Source organism: Nilaparvata lugens, chromosome 1, assembly GCF_014356525.2.
Source record: "Nilaparvata lugens isolate BPH chromosome 1, ASM1435652v1, whole genome shotgun sequence".
NCBI lineage: Eukaryota > Metazoa > Arthropoda > Insecta > Hemiptera > Delphacidae > Nilaparvata > Nilaparvata lugens.
In genome coordinates, this window is record NC_052504.1 from 29,655,689 (window position 1) to 29,681,369 (window position 25,681).

The 25,681-nt window shown below is 33.8% G+C and overlaps 2 protein-coding genes across 2 annotated transcripts in view; both read left to right on the forward strand.

The window, feature by feature from the left end:
• LOC120350634 overlaps positions 1 to 8,056 on the forward strand; it is a 48,293-nt gene extending 40,237 nt beyond the window's left edge. The window contains exons 2-4 of the mRNA XM_039425021.1: positions 4,022 to 4,177; positions 5,019 to 5,095; positions 7,797 to 8,056. Of these exons, the coding sequence (XP_039280955.1) occupies positions 4,022 to 4,177; positions 5,019 to 5,095; positions 7,797 to 7,891 (328 nt within the window). The 3' untranslated portion in view covers positions 7,892 to 8,056. The remainder of the gene's footprint in view (positions 1 to 4,021; positions 4,178 to 5,018; positions 5,096 to 7,796) is intronic.
• A 632-nt stretch (positions 8,057 to 8,688) lies between these two features.
• Positions 8,689 to 22,087, forward strand: LOC111048507 (chorion peroxidase). Its single transcript, XM_039425011.1, has 13 exons — positions 8,689 to 8,882; positions 11,254 to 11,427; positions 12,445 to 12,523; positions 12,751 to 12,896; positions 13,485 to 13,612; positions 14,458 to 14,571; positions 15,363 to 15,495; positions 15,951 to 16,078; positions 16,646 to 16,755; positions 17,198 to 17,290; positions 17,984 to 18,153; positions 18,788 to 18,896; positions 19,892 to 22,087. Exons 1-13 carry the CDS (start codon positions 8,714 to 8,716, stop codon positions 20,046 to 20,048), a joined length of 1,710 nt encoding a protein of 569 aa, XP_039280945.1. The 5' UTR covers positions 8,689 to 8,713; the 3' UTR covers positions 20,049 to 22,087.
• Positions 22,088 to 25,681: the final 3,594 nt, after the last annotated feature.

Here is a 25,681-nt window from a genome sequence, read left to right on the forward strand (position 1 = left end):
GAAAATGATGTTAAGCATCCTCTCGATGAAACATGATTGTTATTACTAAAGTTGCCAGACACATCATGCAGATGATCTGATCGATGAAATTGCGAAAGCTTGGCTATTAAATTTGAAAGTGAAAGTAGATCTGGTTGTCGTGTTAACACGGTGAAAATAAAAGTCACTGACTATTTTTAGATTTATGATGGTTATTTGAGAATTATCAAGACAATTGACATACATCATGCCATCAACAGTTCACAAGTAAAGAGGAAGGGAATAGATATATTTGAAAAGAAAAACTCGAGCAAGAAACATTACCAAGTTTGGAGTATTCGTGTTTAATGGACGATAAACGTTGTCCCGCCTTCATCAAACTTTTAGATGATGCTCCGTGACCTCAAACTTTCTTCTGCATCGACTTGGTGATAATTTGTATTCTCGTTTGAAACGGACTAATCTCACCCGGAAAGTACCATTTGGTCAACTCTCTTCGTGATCTTTTCTTTCATACAATTTATAATTCTAAATGTAGACTTGATGTATGAAACATTTATTATAGTGATCTGAAGTGGAGAAACCAAGACTACTACTCGAAAAAGTGAGCATTAATTGAAGGACGTTTCCAGGCCTCTCTGGACGTCCCATCAATATTTAGAAAACTCATACAAGAGAGGAAAAATTGTTAGAAACTAACAGAGACCTTCGCAATTTACAAGATTCTAGAATCACAATTGACGAACATCAAGGAGAGGTGTACAGACAATATGACGTTATTATTATTTCTAGAATATATACAATTACAATCCATAGATTATTTTCGTTCAATTACAGTATGAGATTTCTCAGAGAGGCAGTGAAACTGTTTTACCGTAGGTGAGAATGCACTTTTCGGATTAGTTCCTTGCTTGATGCTTGATTGAACAGTTTGCGATAAAATCAAGTTTGCTGTTACTTGGCGTTGGCAACAGCTCAGAGACAGAGACCGACCAACGACATAATGAGTTGAATGATTGGACAGCTTGATTGGAATTTCTACTCGTCCAACCACTTGAGTGGCCACTTAATAGCTGGCAACATTGTATTATAGTGTATACAACTTTGTATTACTTATGTACGGGGCGTTCTAAGCTACACTTAAATATACAGTCGATGTCCGATAATGTTCAGAATTCTAGGCATCTTGAATAATAATATCATAGTACCTCTACATGGAATTGATGAATGAATACTACTATTACTTTTCCCCGTAATTCAATATTGCAACGAATCAAGAAAGCATGTATTGAAATCCATTTGAAAAATCTTCCACTCATTTGAAACAAATGCCTATTTCACGTGGCTTTCACTTTGGTTTTTATATTCTTATCGATTTAATTGAGCTCTTCTGTGTATTCTTGGAACTATTCAGTTTTGTTGATGGCGGTGAGCAAGTGGATAGCTTCGTTAGTTATTAGCATTTCAGAATTTATTTTTTTCGGAGTAAAATCATTTCATTCATTGTTTGTTGTGTCTATTCAATCGTTTCTAATGAAAATATCAATCATACTATATCATCCCTAAAATCATTAAGACATGAGGAATGGAGTTACAGAAGAAGTTGAAGGAGCAGTCTCTTAGAAGGAGTTCCCATTAGTATTCCTCATGCATTGCTGCAAGTCTGCGGTTCTGAATAACTCTCACTATGTGAAAAAACTGCCAAGCTAGAGTCTTGAGTCATAAAGATGATAAACTCATGTAGCTTTTGTTGTTAAAATGTAATGGAATATGTAATGACCTTTTCACAAGCTTTTCACGTCTTTATTAGAGTTTTTATCGTGTAGTACCTACCTAATCTTCCCCATTGTATATGGGTTTATTAAACAGAGTCGTGGGATTAGAGGATAGTAAGACCAGGGAAAGTAAATGAATTCATTCAATCAATCATTGAATAGAATTTTATTATGATTGGGAGAGAATAAAACGTAATATGTATTTCCATAAAAAGCATGACATACTTGAGGCACAGTTGACAGAACGCATGTATCAACAGTTCCATTTATTAAAATGTGTTTTATTATATAATAGCCTAATGAATACGGGCCGGAATGGGGACCCTTGGACGCTCGATTCTTGGGGGGAGGGTAGAAAATCACAAAATCAGATCCCAAAAAAAGGTCAGCAGTGTGCGTCATTGGGATAATATACGTGTTCTATTGTAGTATATATGACTTAAAAGCTGATATATCAAGATATACAGGTTTTTTGATAACGTCAAGGCTTCAGCCGTCTGAAACGATGGAAACCAATCATAAAATTGGCGAATTCTCTATTATTCCGACTTTGTTATACAAATTTACAACATATCTAGACAACTCAATGAAGCTAAACAACGACTCACAGATGTAGTCGAGCAGATGTATGCATGAACAGTGGGACCAATGTAGGCTACCTAGAATACATGGTATTCTAGTGGGGCATGATCGCTATTCTAGTGGGATTCATACAGTGGGACAATGACATGAACATGAATTGGTCATGACCGGGTCAGAGAGATGGGTCAGCTGACTGTAGGTTGGCAAAGCAAGTGCCGACATAAAACCGTTGGGGAAGGAACCGGTTGCATAAGTGGATCCCGTTGTTCCGTTGCTCTCCTCATCGTCAACAGTTTCACTTGAACGGCGAACGTTGTTATCTCTGAGCTCAGTCACCTCCTTTGAACGACGGCGACAAACCGCGTGGCAGCTGCGACTGAGATGGACGATGGTCGCAGTCGCACACGTCACTGGCTCGTAAAAGAGAAAGCTGTCGGTCGGCTCAAGGAAAGAATATCCTCTTCTTGTTTCTTGTTTGGGCAATGTCACGGCCGCCGAAGCTCAAGGACGAATCGCGTTGTTCGTCACTCAGACGGATCGGTCACTCGGATCTCCCTCCATCATACGCCTGTCGCACTCATTCATGTTCATCTCTCGTCTTCACAAATTGATAATAAAGGATACCAGATTAATAAAGGTTACCTAGATACCATGCCTTTCATACTTATCGGAATTGTCTTTTATATATAACGGTAGGTAGATCTCTAATCGAATGTATTGAATATTCGATGAATGAATATATTGGTGAATAGACTTCCGAAATAATGTTGGTTATTTCTCAACAATTGATGTGTACCCAATTGATACTGCTATTCTGGTAAATGAAGCTTCACTATGTTTAAACTTTTTTTACATCCAGTGTTAGTTGATATAATAACTTCAGAATAGTGATTTCTGTAAAAACGTTTTCCAGTGAAATTCAAACTCGAGCGGGAAAAAAAGACCATCATTCTAATCAAATCTCATCGATTTGGCGTTTTGTGTCTGTATGAGAAGGCGACGTGTGGAATATGATATTAGCTGTTGTGCAGACCCAGGATAACAAGAAACTTAAAAAACGATGTGAGATTCCTGACGGACAGGAACTTGAGAGTTTTGATGATGATGATGGAGAAGGAAAATTTTAATAAAGACGCTTTATTCTAGACGGGCAACTATGTCTAGCTTGTTAACAAGTCATAACATGTCGAGTATCTCGTAAGTCTCCTCTAGTCTAACTACAACCGCAAATAATTTCATGAAGATCATCCCATTTGAATTCTGTACTGCACATTTCAAATGATGGATTCAAAATATGTCTTTGTCCGGAGGGGCAATGCTGGTATTTTTTTTTTAATTCGGAGCTTCTGTTTTAACATCTTATTGTTCCTTCTCACATCCGCCAACTACTTTGAATGTTGAACCATCATTATTTCATTTTCATCAAGGAGCCAAATTTGTGAAATTTGATTATATCAAATAATTGTTGTTCATTCGAATGATTCACTATACTTATGTAATATAACGTTTTTTGAAAATAAAATTGTATAAATTGACAAGCTTTTCAGTTGTCAACCAACAACTGAAACTGAGTTGTCGCTGTGTTGCTAGCTCAGAGCCTTCCAAAAATGTTTTCAACTCAATTCTTGATCACTTATTACCTCTCACTTGATGTTCTATCAATATTCCTTGTTTGTATGTTTCAGCCGTGTGCCAGCGGCTTTACTGGGTCTAGTGGCTTGGTCGTCAGCGATACAGTTCGCACCCTCCGATGGGGGTGGGGAGTGCGCCCTTCGGCTGGACGGTCCGGGGAGGTCTAGTGCGTTTGACTTCCACCTCAACACGCTCAGGGGTGGACCTTTGTTAGTATTGCAATTTTATCATCTGTTCCAATTGAATCTTATGATAATTATTCCTTTCATTACTGCGAAAGAAATAAATAGAATATTTTAATCGCTCAATCGAGTGAGTTTACAAAGTTTATTCTTAATTTCAACCGTTTAGAGTTGAGTAATAGAATGGACCTTAATTTCTCAGTGTGTGGTAGAGCGCACATGAGATTCCTCAATCTCTCACTTTTAATTCAATTACATTTCTATTTTTGGACTCAGATTATTGGATAACAAGACAGTTTCCTTTTCATTCTATTAATGTTTGTCTTGTGTTGTCCATTACATTTCAAATCATCTTGATGGCTGTGCACTAAAAATATTTTTAAGAATACAAAACGGAGAAAATGAGCATAATCAACTCATTCTGTGCGTATTATTACACGAACATGTGTCCAGCTCCATTAGCCAGAGTTGCTAGCACGAAATGTGGTGCCGAGGCTGCCTCGGAGCGTCAGTGCGACGATTGAAAAGATGAAAGGAAACCTAGCAACGAATCATCTGAAGAATCGTTTGACACCGCTGCTACTACCGTGTGTTCAGCTCTATTGAGTTACACTGATTGATGCTACGATTCGTCAGACGCTTCTTTGAACGCCAAAGAAAAAAACTCGCCATATGACTTGGGTCTAAATGATGTAAATCGAAATGAAAATTTTTTGATCCGAATTGGGTGACGAGTCTTTACTCAAGAGTTTGACTACTCAATCATCACAAAATGTAAATATGTATAACTAGAAATAAATGTTATAGATATGTCTATTATTTGTCGATGCTGAATGAGTCATAACGGCTTATGTAATTTATGTTACAGTGGTGCTGGAGGTTCAGGGACCTGTATCACTTACGATGCAGTCAATCATGCATACATTGAAGCCAGAAAGAGAATACGTGAGTAAAATTTTCTTACAATAATATTACTTAATATGACTCACAATTATCCGTACCAAATCATTCATAGCGATTTGGAGTACTTCTCTAACCAGATAACTGAATGTTTGAAATCATCGAAACTATTTCCCAACAAAATCAATCATAGTGATTTGGAATACTTTTTATACTAGAAAACTGAATGATTTGCAACCTACAATAATCGAAACTATTTCCAGCTAATGAGATCGATTCATGGGGCATTAATCTCCACGAAGATCAGTACATGATATCATCCCAGTACACCTTTAACAATCCAAAAATATGTAACTACAATATATAGATAGAAACCACACACCGTACAAACCTATTAGATTATAACATTTCAAAAGACTTCATCATTCCATCAATCTCAGAAGATTGATCTCTGTCTATTGAGAGAGTCGATAAGGAAGGAGATTTCGTTTTGTCCGCAGCACTAGAAAATTATACACTACAAGTTGTGAGAACATTTTTCCGGATGTCCAATTTACCAGACAGACATTTTAGTAAGCAATCGCATTACTATCTCATCTATCCTGTCCAATGCTCCAGATATTCTCAACGCTTCATCCTAGAGCTCTTATCTATTGCGTAATTCATTGAATAGAACGGCTGGCGTTAGACAATAGCATCTAATTGGCTTGCTGAAAGACGTCTGCGCTGATTCGGCGAGCAGATTCAAAGTGGTCCTCTGCCCAGTTAATGACATGGCTCACGTCTCCATGTCTGAAGTCTGAATGTCTTCGCTCCACTTAACAAATCTTCACCTGCTCAAACAAAGGAGCAATTTACTGAGTTGCACTCTCACTTTCAATCTAGAGCAACATACACACTCATATAGTTCGTTCTTTTTGTTAAATGTTAATAGCATATCACACTCATGAAATGTTCACAACATAACATATTTCAGCAAAAATTTTCTTCCACTAGGTCACACTGTAGATCTTGCTTCGAAAAACTGAGTAAAAGTTTTGTTCATTTGGACGAAAATCTATATGAAAAGGAACCAATCATTCATATTCATCACACTCATAACATTTTTGAAATGTTCGCAACATAATAATATGATTCACTTTAATGATTCACATTCATCTGCTGAGTTTTCGTTCCTCTATCTGTATGAGGAATATAAGAGCTTCTTGAAGCTCAACAATTCATTACTGTAGGTACTGTACAACCGTAATGTATGGAAAGGAGCTCATCTGACTGAATTTTCTCGCATCATCCATTATTCCATATAATTTTCTTGCAGCTCACCAATTCAATACTATATCCTGTGTACTCGCCTAATTTCTAATAAATTTTTATGAAGAAATGGCTTTTTATTTTATTTTTATGTGATGCTTCAAACAAACATTAATGTCCGAGTTTAAAATTCTTTACAAGTCCTGCACATTCTTTACAATTCGATACAAGTCCTGCACAAGGAATTGGAGCGAAACCAGATTCCCAGGATCAGGGTAATCGATATGGCTATCAGGATTGCAGAATTGTTACTTCTCATTGCATTTATTTTTCAATTTCATTCGCAATCCCCACTTTCTCTGAATAGCTTGTGAGAAAGTACATACGCACAAGCCTACAGGTACGGCGCTGACCAGGTGAAGCTACTCGCTTTCAAAGTTCATACCTTAACGAACTACTTCCCTATCAAGGAATAGAGTAGAAATTGGTGGTCTGCCAAGTGAACGAAGGTCGCTCCATACTATATTCTCCATTTCTGCTCCTCCTCAATGCTTTCTCTGTGTGTTTACGTTTGCTCTTCTCTAAATCAGGATGCGGACCACATGGATCGAAGATCTTAATTGCAATCACTGTCGCCTTAATGGATCGACTGCTATAAATAATAGAAAGAGAATGGCAAGGCAAACTCTACTTTGTATTCTATGAACTCATTTCTAATCCAGTGCAGGTTGAAACTCTCTATTAACAAGATTTGTTTTTCATTTTCTTGTCGCAGCATCTCAATACCTTCAATGCATCATCATCATTTTTGTTATCCATGCTAAAGACTGAAGCTCATGTGAACATCATCCTCAGCAAAAATTTATCAGAATTATAAAAAGAAAAGTCTTTTGAAAGCAGCGTGTTAAATAAAAATTTATACAATATTGGTATACTCTATTATCTTGCAATTCAATTTTAATGTACAGTATCTTTCAACTTGCAATTCTCATTATGAGCTGATGCCTATTGAATATAGTTTTATAAACTGGGAACAAATAAATCTGCCGTACTGGAAATTCATTGACCCATGAAAGTTGAAAGTGAAAATATAAAAATTGAGTAACGGAATTCATTCTTTGATGGGATATGGGAATGGACTTTGAATAATTATTCTGTTTGACTATTTTCTCGAATGTTGTTTTATGAGTTCTCAATTTCATCTAATCAAAATATGAACAGACTATAGGATTCCTGTCCTTTTTTTGTATTTATTCCTAGTTCTATTACCTCTTTTAAATTCCTTTTAACAACTGTATGACCACTAAGAATTGGTTTTCATGAGTTCTCACTCTTCGTGACTCTATATTCTAAATGAAAGAACTCAGTAGACCTACTTTCAAGTGATTCCATCCTCTCATGATCAATATCAAATAAAGATATTGATCGATTCCGATAAATTTCAATATTGTTTCAGCAATTGCTAAACAATTTCCAATTGTTTTCATGTTTGCAGAGGTATCCCAGCCGCATGGAGAGTGGAAACCACACGAAGTGGCATCAGTTGGAGAGCTGCTACTCGACATGTCCATTCAGCTTGCCAAACAGTGAGTATTGCAAAACATTCTCAAACGATTGCAATTCGAACATGATTGATTGAATAGTATTTTCATCAAAACTTAGCACAAGAATTCAACTCCGTTCTATCACATTGTGAAGAAGTTCTTACATTTCAATGCAAGGAAGACGATTGAAACCTTAAACCTTGATTCGCAAGTTAATATTTATTCTAATTCCATCTATATAAATACGATTATCTTTTAGGACATAAGATCAAGTTAACCCTTCGATTCCTTCCATTTTTGATTACTCAAATTTCATCGATACTATGTATGACTCTCACTTGCTCTCTGTTCTCATTCTGATCTCCTTCTCAACTCCAATAATTCAATACTGTATAAGAAACTATAGAATCTGCGATATGTTTCCAATGTGATTCACTGCTATGAATGTAATACTATATTATGTAAAATATTCACTTTTACTATGATATAAAATTTGAATTTAATAAACAGGAATTGATAGAAAGAACATGTTGAACGAAAGGAGAACGTTTGGATTTGCAGGGCAATCCTTTCCCAGTTGGAAGAAGAGTCACCTTGTGGCCAGACCACGTAAAGTGACACCACGCATCGAGAGATTTTTGAAGTCGGAACAGGCAAAAAATATACTTTTCAAAATCTTCCTTCTTGAAGGAAGACAACGACGATTCTCTTTCATAATGTTGAAGGTTTATTCAATTATTCATTTGCGGTTTTCCAGTATCAGTAAAATAATTATTTTACATGAATATGATTATGACAGTAGTGTCTTGATTTGTGAATGAATGAGTGTATGGTTTGCAGGCTTGTGGGTCCACTGTTCGGCGATGGCATGACGACACCACGCATCAGCGTGACGGGCAAACAGCTGCCAATACCACGTATCGTGTCACGTACCATGCATCCTGACGAGGGCTACCATGAACACGCCGGCACCGTCATGATTGTCGCTTGGGGTCAGTTCATGGACCACGACTTCACGCTCACTGCCACTCCACTTGGTAAGGCATTCACAATAAAGATAGTTTGGAATGTAAATCAATAGGAAATTGCATTTGTTCAAATGCTAAATGATATGAATTGATTATTGAACGAAGTTCCAAATGAAACGCAGCCTACAACGCCATGATTGTCAGTTTGGTTAAAGCATGTCTAACCGGCAATTGGGAGGAATCTTTCTCGATTTTCGGGATGACTAATAATTTTTGGATAGAATTCTAGAGTTAACTACTTAGAACTCATATAATTTTCTTGTAGTAGTTCACTCGGTTGTCAAGAATTTGCAGTATAGCAGCAGTATTTGCAGTCTTCAGGGTTGTTGACAGCATTTAATTGAATTCTCCTACATTTATTAATTGATTATTCTATGTTTTTTGAACCCTTCAATTTGAATATTCCATTTCCCAGAGAGAAGTAGTTATCATGCAGTTACATTCTTTACAGAAATACTAATATTTTAAACTTTTATTATAGCAATGAAATAGTGAGATCTGAATATAAGGAACCCAGATAAAATTGGGCAAATAACTTGCTATAACTCTCTACTTATTCTGAATCCCGAAGATACTCCCTTTATATAAGACACGTATATAGGCCTACTACACAGAGAAGGAAGGATTCTTTTCCTTCCTCCCTTTTCTTCTTCTTCTTCCAATTTCTTATCTTTTCACTTTCTGTTCCTTTCCTCTTCTTATATTTCCCTTTCCCTTCTCTGTATTTACTACGAGTTCGGTCCATTGAGATAATATTGGGACCCAACTGTAGGCCTACCCATTGAAACATGAAATGCTGTGAAATACTATAATTATTCTGCTGCAGAGAAATAGTCGCATGATTGATTACTTGATAATGTGCAATTTTTTATCTATTCCATTAGAGGTATACAACATCAAAAAATTCGTAAAATTTGTCTAATTAATTTTTTGCCCTGTAAACAAATGTAAAAGATTCATGACTACTTTCGAACAGTAAAAATCCAAGGAGAGATTTGTCAGGATCAATGACAAAACCTACATTAATTCATTCTATGCTACTGACTTGAGGGTGTGTGGACTGGATTCATGTTTTGTCGCTTGTAGACTATGACTGATTCAGTTCAAGCTCAGGTAGCCGGGAAGTTATGGCCATGTTTACATCTATAAGTTAGTTTGTAGCGATAAGTGCTTTGCATAATAACACGAAATTATAGTGTCTGCGACACAGGCAGTAAAAAGCGTGGCAATAAATAATAATAATATCGCTCGTAGCTGGAGATGATGATGACTTTCACTCGATATGAGAGCCCAGTCGCTGAGTTCAGCAGCCCAGTATATGGAACCGGTGCAGAGCAGAGAAGATGGCCCTACTCTCGGATCTCGGCCTCCTCTCTGCTGCTCTAATCACGCGTGACTGTCGAGATTGCACTGGATTGGTGTATGCTCTCCACCCGGCTGGAGTCTGCTGGTTGCCACCATGAGATAAGAGAAAACTGGCTAAGAATTATTGCGGCTCCAAGATTTACATCTTGTACACCTATAATTAGAAGCCTTTCTCGATTCTATGGAAGCTATCTGAATACATTAATAAACATTTCGCTATGGATACTTCTTTTCTCGTTGTGACTGATTTATGAGTTGTAGCCTCAGTGACAACGAAAAAGCGGCGGAAGTTGTAAAAGCAATAATTATGTTTTGGTTCGATCTCCGTCATTCAGTGAAGAATTTTAAATTATTTTCCTCCAAGTTTGAATTTTCTTAGGAAGATTAGGATTTCATAGGGAAGCGACTGATGGCTTAATAATTGTGCTGATAAGCTATATAATTTTAATAAGTTATAAAATCTGCTGCTCCCGTTGTAAAGGTGACCACTTCAAGAGTCGACTCCTCATATCATGTATGAGTTGATTCCCGGAATCGCTTCCCGGTGGTTCGGAACCTACTGTAGGGCCTGTCATCTCGCATTATCATCCGTCTCATCTCATTACATACGAACAAGCCTGAAACTCATCATCCTCGGCAAAAAAATCATTTCTACCATCGCATAAGGAACAGTTTTTGGCTTTACGCCTGTTTTTCCTTTCCCAATCATTCATAATTGAGAATGATATTGTATGTATCAATGTATAAATAAAAATATGACATGAAAAGAGCTATTTCATGACTTAACTATGTCATTCATAATATTTCATGGCTTTATTTATATTTGTTGCTTGACTACATGATGGTAACACAGAATATCAATGAGCAATATCAATGTTAGTATCAGAGAGATAAATTTTTCCTCTTATTAATTCTATTCTTTACATCTATTGTTTTGATACATCCATCAAGTTACATTGATTGACTTCTATTTAATGTAAAACATGTCTAATTCAATCAAATGTAATTGTTAAAGATCCCCTGAATAAGAACGAGCCAGAGGAATGCTGCAACCGACCTCCCCACCTCAAGAACCCCTACTGCTTGGACATAGAAGTGCCTGAGGATGACTATTTCTACAGAAAATTCGGCGTCAAATGTCAGGACTTTGTCAGAGGATTCCCGGCCGTGCGTCCTGGATGCAGACTAGGTGAATATTTTCTTCTTGATCCTCTTACACATATCAAATCCTACCTTATATCAAGTTATAACTAGGCAATAAAATCATAAGTTTTCCCACTTAATAATATTAAAGTATAATAATGTTATAAAAAGTATAAAGAGAAAATTGTATTATTATTGCTTCTCACTCTAATACCTATTTGGATTAGAATTATATTTCATCAAATTTTCAAACACAAATCAAGTACCTTGGTGATGAAAAATGTATCAGTAGAATTTTTTTATTGTAAGATTCCATTGTAGTTGGAATTCAATAGATTTAACTCTCGGTATGTGAGAATTATTGTTCTCCATGTAGGCATGTTGGCTTACTAAATACTACGGGTACATTGTACAAGCATGCTGAATTGCCGTACTGATACCATGATGTTAAAAAGTAGAATAGAACAAATCTGAATTTGCATACTAAACTGGTTCAATGACCGCTTTGATTAAAATATTGTGGCAAGGGAAATTTTTAAAACCGCCTTCATAATATTCTCTTCGTTCTGTTATTATAACCTCTTCAAAATTCGATTATTGATAACTTCTAGCTTGTTTTTCTGAAGTTTTCTAATTTGCATTTTTTTAAATTCTGGCGTAGAAGAAGATTTGCCTGCTTTGTCTTTCTTCCACATTTAATTTCTTACTTGGACTTATTTCTACATGCTATACATGATTAAATAAGTACAGAATAATATATCTACAAATACGTGTTTTGCCTACATGAATTGCTTGTATGTTTATGTAATTGAATTACCTGTTCCAATAAAAATTGAGAACTCCAGAGATGAAAAAGTCTCCCTCATGAATTCAGCTAGCTCATTATACACTAACCACGCCAGTGTAAGTAATACCGTACCGTACGCCTTTTTCCTTCATTAGCATTTGAACATTTTGAAGGATTCACATCTACATACATCATCGGATACTAAATTTAGTAAGATTATGAAAATACATTTTTAGAGAATTTTCATCAATAATGTGATATTAACCAATATTTCAGGTTCAAGGACACCTTTCAACACGTTAACTGGTGTTATCGACGCAAATACTGTTTATGGAGTGTCTGAGCAGTTTGCCAGGTAATAAATCCATTTTATTTCGCTGAATTACATTCAAAACACTCGAACGTTTCGTAAACAGTTTATATTTGAACCATTCTAAAGTCATATTATGAATGTCTCCTTAACTTTAAATGTTCAATGAATGCCATATTATCTGGCAGCATAATAATACAAATTATGTATAGGCTACTATCAATTTAAAAACCAATATATCTAATTGTTGAAAATGTCAACATTTTTTACAGACATTTACGCAGCGGATATGGAGGTCTTTTGAGGATGAACCCAGTATTCTCAGAATACGGTCTAAAAGACTTGCTACCAATGAAACTCGATATTCCCGATGAAGGCTGTACAAGAACTAACAGATCTCAGTTCTGTTTTGAAGCAGGTAAGCTCCAAAAGGGAAAAATTTATTAGTCAATACATATTTTTTTATGAGTCAATCATCATATTATCAGAGACTAGAGTTCATAATATAATTTATCTCAAAATTTACATGGGAGCATACATCTATTTTTTCAATACATCAGAGATGGCTTTCTCACTGGATGCTTGAAATAAACGGGAATGGATATCATACCTGTCCTTATACATCTTCATACGTGTCTAAAACTTCACAGATCATTGAGTATTTTTATAACGTGAGCATAAAGAGAGCAAACATAAATTTTATGAAGCGAAGAGTTGATTACAACTTGAATACAGCAGAGCTTACTCCCAATGCTCAAAATTGGGAAAGAGGACAGTTCTGGGCTAGGCCTTGGTCCTTTTATGATCATGTATCATGTAAGTTATAATGAGTTGTGTATTATGAAATGTAAATGAATAAATGCTAAATTGGAGTATGAAAGCTACGAGTACCTTGTAGCTCAGTCATGTATTTGCTAAACTGTAACTCCATGGAACTCGTTTCCATTTTATTCTATTGATCTGCTTGCTTATTTACTCGATAAGAACAAGAAGTTTTATGTTGCAGGAGAAATTCGAGTGAATGAGCAACTCGTGCTTGCTTGCATGCACACACTTATGGCCAGAGAACACAACAGGCTGGCACATGCCCTGTCTCAAATCAATCCCCACTGGGATGATGAAACTCTTTATCAGGTAAATACATATCCAATAACGATATATTTATCCATATACTTACTTATTATCATCCATTAAAATCATGTGTATTATTTATTTATTTAAAAATATGTGGGCCCATATAGATAAATCCAAAAATACTGCGACTGTCCCCATCTTACTGATAATGTTTAAACATTTCCATTTTCGTTCTTTAGAGTAGTGTACAAGAAAACAAAATCAAACTTTTTGATCAAGATGATAGTGAAATTATATCCAGTGCATTTAATATGAATGTGGAGGGCATAAAAAATTCATTAGAGATTGAACGCATCCATTGATTTAGTGTAGGGGTGGGGGGGTCTCCCAGGTTACAACCCGTTCCCCCCATGAGCTCAAAAAAGACACAAAAATCCAAGATCGAAGATAAGAGGGTGGTGGAAGCGAGTAAGTTACAAAGAAATAATTGAAGTTCTTCCAATCGTCAAAAGTAGTCGGAGTAACTTATTTATCCTCTTCTTTTCAAGGACGAATTTAATTTCCTTCAACCCTGAAACTTTTCAGCACTACTGGAATATCGGAGATGATATCTGCATATAATTCTGTGGTTGAATTCGAAATGTGAGAATTTTGCAAATTTACACAATTTGGCAATGCTGAACGCTGTTCTCTCTTCGGATGGAAAGCCAATTCTCAACTCATTTTAAACAGACTCAAGTGCAATCCAAACATCCGTAAAACACAAATTTACAATTAAAAAGCGAATCCCCTACATGGTAGGGTATCGGGTATGCTGAAGAGAAGCTTTTTCTTTCGTATTGGCTCGTATGGAGATTGATGATGTTACTAGCACTTTATTTAATGGAATATTGATTTTTCAACAGGAGGCCAGAAGAATTGTCATTGCAGAGATACAACACATTACTTACAACGAATTCCTTCCAATTCTTCTAGGAAAAGAGATCATGGAGAAGTTTGGTCTTCTACTACAGAAAGAGGTATAGTTTCATTTCAAGCTTGAATTCATCATCCAGTAAAAAATAGAAAAATTTTACTCTATTCAGTCATGTTCTCAACAATTACCAGATATTTCTGACTCTTGTCAGATTAAAAATCTATGAGTAGGCCTACTCAATTCAATTCCTTCGGAAAATTAGAAAAATCCATCCAAACATACAATTTTTATTTTCATGAAGATGATAATGATGTAGTCCATGGGAAATTTAGATTTGTAAGACAAGTTATATGGATTAATCATGACTTTGTAGAAATTCTTCATACAACAGGAATCAGGATTGTCATTTAACCGACTGGTTATATTATCTCGCTAGCACAATTAATTCACTCTGGTATTTTTCCAGTAGTTTTGAGAAAAGTCTTCATATTAATATAATGATTATATTACGAGAAAAACTTTCTAGTTAATGAGGTAAATAAAGCTCAGCTTAATAATTTTTGGGAGCATGTCTCATTATTTTCGTGAAAGCCAAGAAATAAAAAGAATGTTCAATCATTTGCATTCTAACATACATAGATTCTTCTCCTCATAAACTGTGAGTATCAGAAAATTAATAATTTATAAATAAAAATATAACTCTAAGCACCCTTTTTGAATAATTAATTATTAAATTTATATTTTAATTCATATTCAAAAGTTGAAAAAGACAATTAATAATTTTATATTAATATAATCTGTCAACTGTCATCTAAGGAGAGTGCAATCATTCTCGCATATTTTGTTGAAAAATTAAATCAACTATGGTACTTAATATCTTGCTTTATATTTCAGGGCTACTGGGATGGATATGATCCTGAAGTGAATCCAAATATAATTGATGCGTTTTCTGCAGCAGCTTTTAGATTTGGCCACACTCTATTACCAACAGCTGTAGAAAGATGGAGCAAGGCTCACAAATTCATAGGTTCTTATGATAATACATTAATACTTCCATATAAATATGTCACTTAGTGCACAAATTATCTCCAGTCACGTTTTGAGAGTACAAACTTAGAATATTTTTTTTTTCCCATGTTAAAGTGAACCATGTTATCCCATGTACATTACATTAGAATGGTGGAAATGATAAATGATATTCCTGTTATAACCAATTAAATTGAAAATTATGTTTCAATTTATTTTTACTTATCAATTTACAAGATTCTCTTAAACATTGCTGGGTCTCCTATTCACTCTGAAACTGAACAAAATTTTACAATCTTCCATCATCAGTAATAATTGAATCCCAATACAACTAACAATCACCGAAATTATCAATTTAAGGCTATATAAATAGCCAACCACTCATTTTTACAAATACTGGTGTCTTACTAATGTCTTGGTGCAATCTACTGGTTTTATGCTTTCTTAAATTTTCAGCTTCAAAGAGATTATCAGACCTGATCAGACGGCCATACGACTTGTACAGAGCTGGTGTGATTGATGAATACTTCATGGGGCTGATGAATCAAGTAGCACAAGCCATGGATGATTCAGTAACGCAAGAAGTAAGATATTATTCCTTATTATTATGTTTTTATTTATTATATAATTCAAAAATTCAATTGTGCCTCAAAAGTTAAGAGAAGCTTTAACCTCTAACTTATTCAATTATTCTAGTATTTATTATAAATCCATGTAATATTCTGTTGAGGATATTATGTTCCACAAGTATTCCTGACAGAAGATTATAGTGTCTTGCTGGATAAAAAAATATTTGTTACAGTATAAATATTTCAATGGTTATATATTATTATGAGAATTTTATTAAGTTGTCAATGAACATCAGGAAATGTATTGATTGAACGGCATGTTTCCCTAACTGTATGAAAATTTTCTAAACCCTTCAAGATCACCCCAAAGGAAAAAAAATCAAGAGGAGTTGATTTCTAGAAGTACCTAACACTCCCTGTTGCTCTTGGCAAAATGAATTGACTACATTATCGCACACAAAACAATATACTGCAAACCTGTTGTAGCCTGTACACATGAAATAACTTTTACATAATACATAAATAGTGGGTACTATCCAGCACAGATTTTGATTGAGATTTTAATTAATTAATTATACACAGGTCACCAACAACTTATTCAAGAAACCAGGACGACACTTTGGAATGGATCTTGTCGCGTTCAATATGCAAAGAGGAAGAGACTTTGGAATTCCAGGATACATGGAGTTCAGGTAAACAAACCAATCACATCATAAATCATTCCATTTCTCTGTTGTTTGATTGATGAAAGGTTTAATATTGCTGTAATGATGATGAAAATAGTTGCAAAATATGTGGGGAATATTGCTAGTGTGTGAGTTTCAGAAATGTACCTATATTTTGTGTTGCATGAAAAAGCTATTTTATAAAGAGATGACAAGGTTTCCATTAGCATTGATTTTAGAGGTTCTATATTGATTCTATTTCAGTGAGCATGTTAAAATGGTATATAAAATAAAAGGAAATATAGTAATCTTGAAGATTTGTCTATTTCCATGAAATTTAGTTCTACTATCAAATATTGAATATTCAACGTTATTCTCCAGTGCATATTACACATAATTGGATTAATAAATGCCCAAATGTTTCAATAATATTGAAGATTTGTACACATTTTTAACTCTTTCATTCTAGGAAATTCTGTGGACTACCAGGTGCTCATTCCTTTGACGGTCTTTTTGGAGCTATGCCGAATACAACAATAAACCGTTACACAACTGTTTATGAGTAAGTGTTGAGAACTATATAAATAGTAGGCCTACCTACACCATTCCTATAAATTTCTCAAACGTCCATTCTCTCTCAATGGGGTATTTCAGTATCTATATTTGAGCTCATTATCGATGGATTGATGCTTTAAATTATATTTATTTATTTATTACAAAAACAAGGAAGACTACAGGCAGTAAGCCCAAAACAGTCTTCACTAACTGATATTGGTCGACTATCCATTTTCTCTAATAATATCAGAAGTTTAGTATAAAAATTATTGGCATAGCTATTCATAATTGAGATGAGTATATTATATATAATTTCTTTTTTATTTTAAGTAGTTTTTTTCGGCCCAAACAGGTTTTTGTAACCTTTGGGATTATTTTCCATGTATATTCGATTTTTGTTAATGTTCTTCTGGGTATGATTGTGTTTTTTAGTTATATGCTAATTGTTTCAGTGACTATGTAATTTCATGCTCTGTATATATTGTAAAAATGTAAAAAAATTGATTTGAAAAAAAATCTGTTATTTGCATATTATCAAACAAATTTGAATTTGAGTGGAGTAGAGTTTGACTTTTAAAAAAATCAGACTTTTAAGATAAGTCGTTTTAGTGTCATGTTATTGATGAAGTAATGACAAATGTGATGAATATTGATGAATATTTGAGAGGTAGAACAGGTATTGAACAATTGATGATTACAGCCACCCATCGGATGTGGACTTGTGGTCGGGAGGAGTGTCGGAGCGGCCGCTACCAGGCAGCATGATTGGACCGACTTTCGGCTGCATCATAGCCACTCAGTTCAGCTACGCCAGGAGAGGTGATCGGTTCTGGTATGAGCTGCCCAATCAGCCATCATCTTTCACACCTGGTCAGCAAAACATTCTTTATTTTCATACACAACTAAAACACCCAACTAATGTTCATATATTCAAGTACTGTATTAAAAATGTCTGATAATTCTATTCTCTGTGGCCTCAGATTATTACTCAATAGTGAAAAATAATCATTTCTGCTGAGGATGAGGATGATACACAAATAATCATCTGAGGCTTGTTAATATTTTATAGATTAGTTCATCGGATTTATCCTCTACTTTGACCACAATTGAGGAAGTAGACCTTATGGCTAACTTTTTTAAACAGTTCAGCAAATTTTGCGTGATTTGTAAGTGGAATTTCAGCATTAGCCTCTAACTCGATTCTGAGTAACATATCTAGCAAAGATAAATATTAATAGTCAGTAGTTTTGATGCTTGATTATAATTCGTATTAAATCGACTGCAATCTTCCAACACGTAAGAGAGATTTAGTACTCATGTTGAGTACATGTGACATTAAAGGGCTTCTATATTTCAATTTAACTCACAACAGAATCCAGTGAATAATGAAATTATGAAGTATTTTCAGATAAGAGTGAGGAAAGTATTATGGTTTCAAAGTTGAACTGTTGAACAACAAATAGGTAGTTAGTTATTGATTACGGTATGTGTTTTATTTTTTCAGAGCAACTGCAGGAAATAAGGAAAATCAAATTGGCGAGAATAATTTGCGATAACACTGATCTAATAGACACTATCCAAGTCTACCCAATGGTCTTGCCTGACCATGAAATGTAAGTTCAATTTGATTTTTTTCCACTTTGAAATACAGTAATAAAATGATGCATAACTGTCTATGAAACTTTCAAAATTTATATTTTGTTTCATTCATGTATCCAAACTCTTCTCCAGTTTAGAAACCACTTATTGTTTAGCACAATAATTATTCTTCTATTTAAATTTTCAAGCAAATTTTATAACAGTTATAATGATTACTTCAATACTGAATAACAATTCATATGAGAAATGCATGACAAAATGAACGAATTCACTTTACATTAGCTTACATTCCATAATAAATCGCCAATAAAATATGCCAGAAAATAGTACTATCATCTGACAATAGGCCTACTACTGTAACACACTATCATTGTACGTCTAGGCTGCACTACATCACTTACGACACAACAATATTTTTTCGCAGATAGATTCTGAATAGGTCTACATTAGAATACACTAATCAATCTTATTTTTAAGCTGCCCAATAATTCACTGAATGTGGTGATAATAGTCAATAAGCTTCTGAATGCATCAAAATTAGTGTTTCCTTGCTCTGTGAAAATCTGAGATTGCAACTCTGGTTTGCACACAGGCATTTGACCATGCAGACCATTTCCTAAAAAGTTATTTAGCTTAGATTCTTGGGATTGTTTTTAATTTTTGTTGATGTTTGTATTGAAACAGTGTTTGAGTACTTAAAGATTTTTTTTTGTAAATCGATCTTTTTGGGATTGAATATCAATCTATCTGACTGTCTGTAATTTGTTTTTATATAGGCTACAGTATATTTAATCTATAAGTCTATTTTATAGAAAGATTCATTTCTAAGGTATTTATTTGTGTGAACATCCCAGAAAAAAATTATTTTAATGGATATTTTTTGTGTTGTATACTGTTGATGAATATTGGATAAATCAATTAATCTTTGACCAAAATTGAGTTTTAATAGATATTGTGTGAACGGCACTAAGTTTACAAATAATATTATATTCTTTGCAATGAATTTCAGTAATCCAAGAGTTCCATGCAGAAGCAGCATACTTCCTCACATAGACTTGACCAAGTGGGCCGACTTCAGTGGCTCGCCCACAGGTCAGTCCGGTCCAGGAGCATTCAGCAACAACATCCATGGAACAGCATTCGATCCACTACTAGGAAAGAAATGACAAACTCTAGTTGAATAGATTAGTGTGAACATTTTCAAGAACATTGATTTGAAGCGTCAACTCTCCATCATTCTGTTGACCAGTAACCACCCTCGACTGAATATAAACTCATGCCATTCATATTGAAGGGGTGGAATAAGAGAAGTCACTTTACACTTCAGACTTACATTTATGACTCTTCTGCTATTCATAAACGTACGAGAAATATCATAATAGAATTGCGAGTAAACAGCTAATCATTATCGATAACATTTATAATTATTTATTTAGTTACCATATACATCCAAGAACTCAATATTTAAAAGATTATTCAATTTATAACAACTTATAATAAGATGTTTGTGTGAGAACATTTGATTTAAGTAGAAAATAGGTTCTGCTCTTCTTCTCAAATTTATTCCACAATCATCAACAAAGCGACTTTGAAGTATTCGGATTTGAAAGAAGTTTCCTTATAAATAAATTAATTTTCCATTCATTAATGACTAAACAAATTTAATGGTAAGTTTAGTTAATGACGTTGAGTATGTGAAGCAATAGCCATTTAAAGTACTTTATGATTGATTTTATTGGCTTCTATTATAATTTTGACAGAAATAATTTGGATAATCTGTCACAATAAATAAGATTTGATAACCTTACATTCCATCATATCATTCTCTTTTAAGATAATTTATACTTTAAAAATAAAATGATATTTCTAATTCTGATAATCTTTTTGTAAAAATGATGGATTCAGGAAAGCATGATTTCTGAACTTCTACATGAAATATTACAAACATAGGCCTACTATTTATTTGTTATAATAAATACTATTATAGGCCCATTATCATCAACCAAACGTACATAATTCTTTATGGAATTTTAATAATGTGTCATCTTAGTTCAAGTAATAATAGTATTAAAAAAGGACTTTTTCCAACACTAAGATACGAGACATCATGAATATTTATGTCAGCTCAAAAGCACTGTATTTACGGTATATTTATTTATTAGTGTGAATAAATCTGAAAATTTGAAAAATATATTAAAATTGGTAAAATTTAGCTATATTTACTTTTTATGCTCAATAAATTGTAATGTCTTCTTGGACTGCATTTTGGGCCACCTAGGTGAATCTATGTGCAGATGAAGGATGTAATTTATTATTTCAATACAAATTAGAAAAAAATAAGGCACTGAATTTACCATTTTCCATTTCAACTCTTTAATTCAAATCAAAGTACCTACTGATTTGACCTTAGTTCATGTATATTTGTGCCAAAACTAGTTTATTAAATAACTTTTAAGAGATTGTAAATAATGTGTAATGATTACTATAGAACTAATAATTTGCAATAAAGTGTTTGAAAATAACTCTTGTGATTCTTGTATGAAAGGATAAAAAATATTGATGAGAAGGTATTGCTAGTTTGTCTGATCAATTAAATTCTGTATCAATTCAACATGAAAAGTTGATGATCGTAGGATTAAGCTTGAAAGTTGAAAGCTCAAAAGAAAAATACTACCTATGAATTGTTGTGGTTTTGGAGCTCAAAACCTTTTCTTGAATGATGGATGTGAACCAATAGAGCTTGATTTTGTTACGCAATATTATATTGTATAAAGAATTATTATCTTAAATTTTTGAAAAAACTCAGGTTGAATAGTTTTTTTTTTCTTATAACCCAAAACTTAACAAAATTTGTTATAATTTGCCTCTGCTTCTACTGTATTTAATATATAGCTCAAGTTCTTGAATAGTCTTGGATTACCTTATATTATTATACAAGCTCTTATTATTGGATAATGAAAAGTTAAATAACCTTATTCTTCTGAAAAAAGTATTGAATTTTCCCATTGACAAAATCAAATTTGTACAGATAATTTAAATTCTTTATTGTAGCTATTGTATAGTTTTTTGTATTCTTTATTTATCGTCAGTATTTGTTCTCATTTCATTATAATCAATAAAATATAATAAATTATAAAATGGCTTCATTAAAACGTTATAGTTAACTATATAGAGGGTTGAATAAATACAGTAATGTTCCTGTCGGTAATTTACCAGTTTCTTTCAGAATAACAGCTCCATCTCTTGATTATTGATATTTATCAAAATAACTCTACATTCTTTCATTGAAATGGAAACCTCCACATGTGTATTATATTCTAGAAATTTGGAATTTTTACATGGATAATCAGCAGGAGAAATTGTACATTAATCATTCAAGAAAGAGAATCATTCAAATAGCGAGCAAAAGAACAGCATATACAGCCTAAGGCATGAATACGGTATCTTGAAATTGCAAAACAAATTATGCATATGCACTCATTGGCCAACAAAAAATTAGAAACATTCAGAGTCGGCCCAATGTACCTAGAATACAATGTATTGATTCAGCCTATGTAGCCTGTCTGTGCGGTTTTCGCCATTCATTTTCTCTTGGAACCGTGCTTCTTTGAGGTACTAGCATTTGTCTTAATGCGTTGCTCAGCTCTGTGTATCGAAATCATGTATCATGAATTTGGATTCATATGAGGGACAAATATGTTATTGAAGCGACAGAGTAATTTTTTAAGAGTAAGTTCTCATTTCAAATAGGGACCCCAATGAAACCTATACTGTCAATATTATTCTTGTAGAAGAAATATTCAGCTGTTTCCATAATTTTCACCAACTCTGTGTAATTAAAAGTTGCGGTTTCAAAGATTACAATACTATAAAATAAGTTGAGACTCTGCTCTGCATCCGAAGAGGCTAAAAGGTTGCAAAGTCGTGTAAAATTTCAACTTTCTCAAATTTCCAATTTAACGTCAGAATTGGATGTAGAATATCAACTCCGATATGCCAGTAGTCCTAAAAAAGTTCCAGGGTTGAAGGAGGGTTGTAGGAAATTTAACTTTTTTGATGAATTTGGAAATATCGCGAAAATTTGTTTACCTATCTTTTGAATACCACTTCTCTCAGAATCATGGGGCGTCGTAATGCAAAAGAATTTTATTTCAAATTAACGGGAAGAATGCCTCCTTTCTATTAGTATCTGGATCATTTTCATACGATCTATAGTTATTTTTAAATTAATGATTATGCTTATCAATGTTGAGAAATTTAGAACAGGAAACATGCAATTTATCACATGCTAGAAACTTTCTTGTTTTAAAAGATAAGTGGGTGGTGGAAGCGTGAAAGTTTCTCAGAAATAATTGAAATAATTTTTCCAGTTGTCAAAAGTAGTCAGAAGGTTGTATTTTGGTCTTCAAGGGATTCTAAAATTAGAAGGGCACCTGCATGGTATTGTGTACTAATAAATTGCATGCTGAAGGCTGGCAATTTACAAGATATTTGACTGAATTATTTCAAACACAAGCAGCTGATTCCCTTCAGGATGGCTGCAATGCAACATTGCTTGGATTATTCGAGGTGACGTTTTAATTTTCATATTTATAATCATGTGGCTTCCAATTATTTAAAACTATTTTTCCAGTTGTCAAAAGTAGTCGGAAGAATGTATTTTGGCCTCTCAGGAGTTTCAAAGTCAAGGATAGCGGCTGAATGGTTTGCCACCATTTGCTATCAATAGCTGGGTCCTACAAAAACAAAATACAGTACGCTTGAAAAATTCAATGACTGCAATCCGCATGATTATAAAAAATATGAAAATTAAAACCTCGTCTTGAATAATCCCAGAAGTGTTGCATTGTAGCCTTTTTTTAGAGAATCAACTGCTTCTGCTTAATATGTTTGAAATAATTCAGTCAGATATCTTGTAAATTGCCAGCCTTTAGCATACAATTTAGTACAAAATACCATGCAGGCGCCCTTCTAAGTTTAGAATTCCTTGAAGACCAAAATACAACCTTCTGACTACTTTTGACAGCTGGAAAAATAATTTCAATTATTTCTGAGAAACTTTCACACTTTCACCACCCGCTTATCTTTTGAAACAAAAACGTTCCTATAGTGAGGTTTTTAGCACTAATGGCATATCGGGGTTGATATTCTACATTCAATTCTGACGTTAAATTTAAAATTTGATAAATTTGCAATTTCACACGATTTGGCAACCTTGTAATTTCTTCGGAAGGAGACCAAGTCTCGACTTATTTTACACAGATTATACAGTTCTTGAGCGAGTTCTCCAACCTAGAGGGGGTCACTAGTTGGGTACTTTTGAATAATCAGATAATCATGTACTTTAGGCATATTACAAATTAAGATTTGGATTTTATTTAAGTTGAAGTTTTTTTCGCTAAAAAAATGACGAGACTGAGCCTAATTTTGCTAGTTGGTAGGAAGCTTCAGGTATAGGATATTAACATTATGTATTAAATTGCAATATACTCAATATTTATTGCTTGAATGATTTCCATCCGTCAGTTCAGAATTTTTTCTCGCAAAATACACGTGATGAGGTGATGACTAGACTTATCTTATCAAACTTATTTTTATCAATCTTATCCGATTGTTAGGAAACGTAAGCTTATGAACTCATATATTATCACCTATTGGTAATGATTGAGCAGATTTATAAGAAATTTAAAATTCTGTGTCTGTACTTAAAGTGAACTGAGCTCAGGAACCACTACAGCGGAACTTCATGGGTGGGACAGATTTTCCATCCGCGTCGATCAGACTTTCATCGATTACAGTAATAGGTAGGCCTACTGTAGTTTGAAATAGAGTTAATCCTCATAGTAGTATTATCATGATGGAATTATAGATCAGGTATTTTATAGTAGGATAATTGAAAAAAGTACAATAATTATGCAGATGAGTATAGTAACTTACAGCCTATTTTTATTTTACGGAAGGCCCTTGGTAAAATAAGTAGTGTGGCTTACAGAAGGCCTATGTAGAACCTATTCGACACAAAATTAAAAATATAGCCTATTACTTACAGGACATAAGTTGCAATAATTGATAAATAATTACAATATAAATACAGTATTAATTTAATTTGTCTTGATTACAAATCCAACCACTCTTGTACTGCACATTGTAATCATTGCTTATATTAGTGCATGAAAAATAAATCCTTCTATAGTGAGGCCCACGTTATAATGGCAGGGAAGAAAGATATGAGAAAAGCGTTGCCAATATTATTCTCTGCCTTGTCAATGCCTATAGATAGATGATGATTCCGGAAAATATGCTGAAATACAATGATAATAAAGTTCATGATTTTGATAAAATATTGGTTGGTTATTTATATTTTTACTTTGTTGAAAAACAATCTGGCAACGTTGCAGAGATGAAGAATATTGCTCTCTGCTTTGGCGGATGATAGACAAGGATAGCAGCAAGAATGTTTAAATCACCTATATTTGAGTTGATTGGTAATAATTTTTTTTTAGGTGAAATCAATCTCAATATTAGTGAATGTCATCACAAGTATGAGAAACAGAATTAAAATTTAGAATAATTATGTTGAAGTACAATTGAATTTCATGTAATAGGTAGTAATAAAAAAAACGCGTTTCGGCCAATTATGGATAACATTTGAATTTCCCGGGTAATCTACATGATCATTTTTGTTCATCAATCTCGAATTAAGATAAGTTGAAGTCCTTTCATACTTTAAAATTTTTCTCAGAACTTGAATTTTTTGAATTTAGAAAATTGTTCATTAGAAAACACTAAATACGGGATT

Bases quoted from the DNA above. Each gene is read 5' to 3' on its own strand.
- LOC111048507 (XM_039425011.1), top strand. From the start codon at position 8,714: ATGACGACACCACGCATCAGCGTGACGGGCAAACAGCTGCCAATACCA. The intron at 11,428-12,444 runs GTGAATATTTTC...CCAATATTTCAG, and splicing joins GCGTCCTGGATGCAGACTAG to GTTCAAGGACACCTTTCAAC. The intron at 17,291-17,983 runs GTAAGTGTTGAG...TGATGATTACAG, and splicing joins CGTTACACAACTGTTTATGA to CCACCCATCGGATGTGGACT.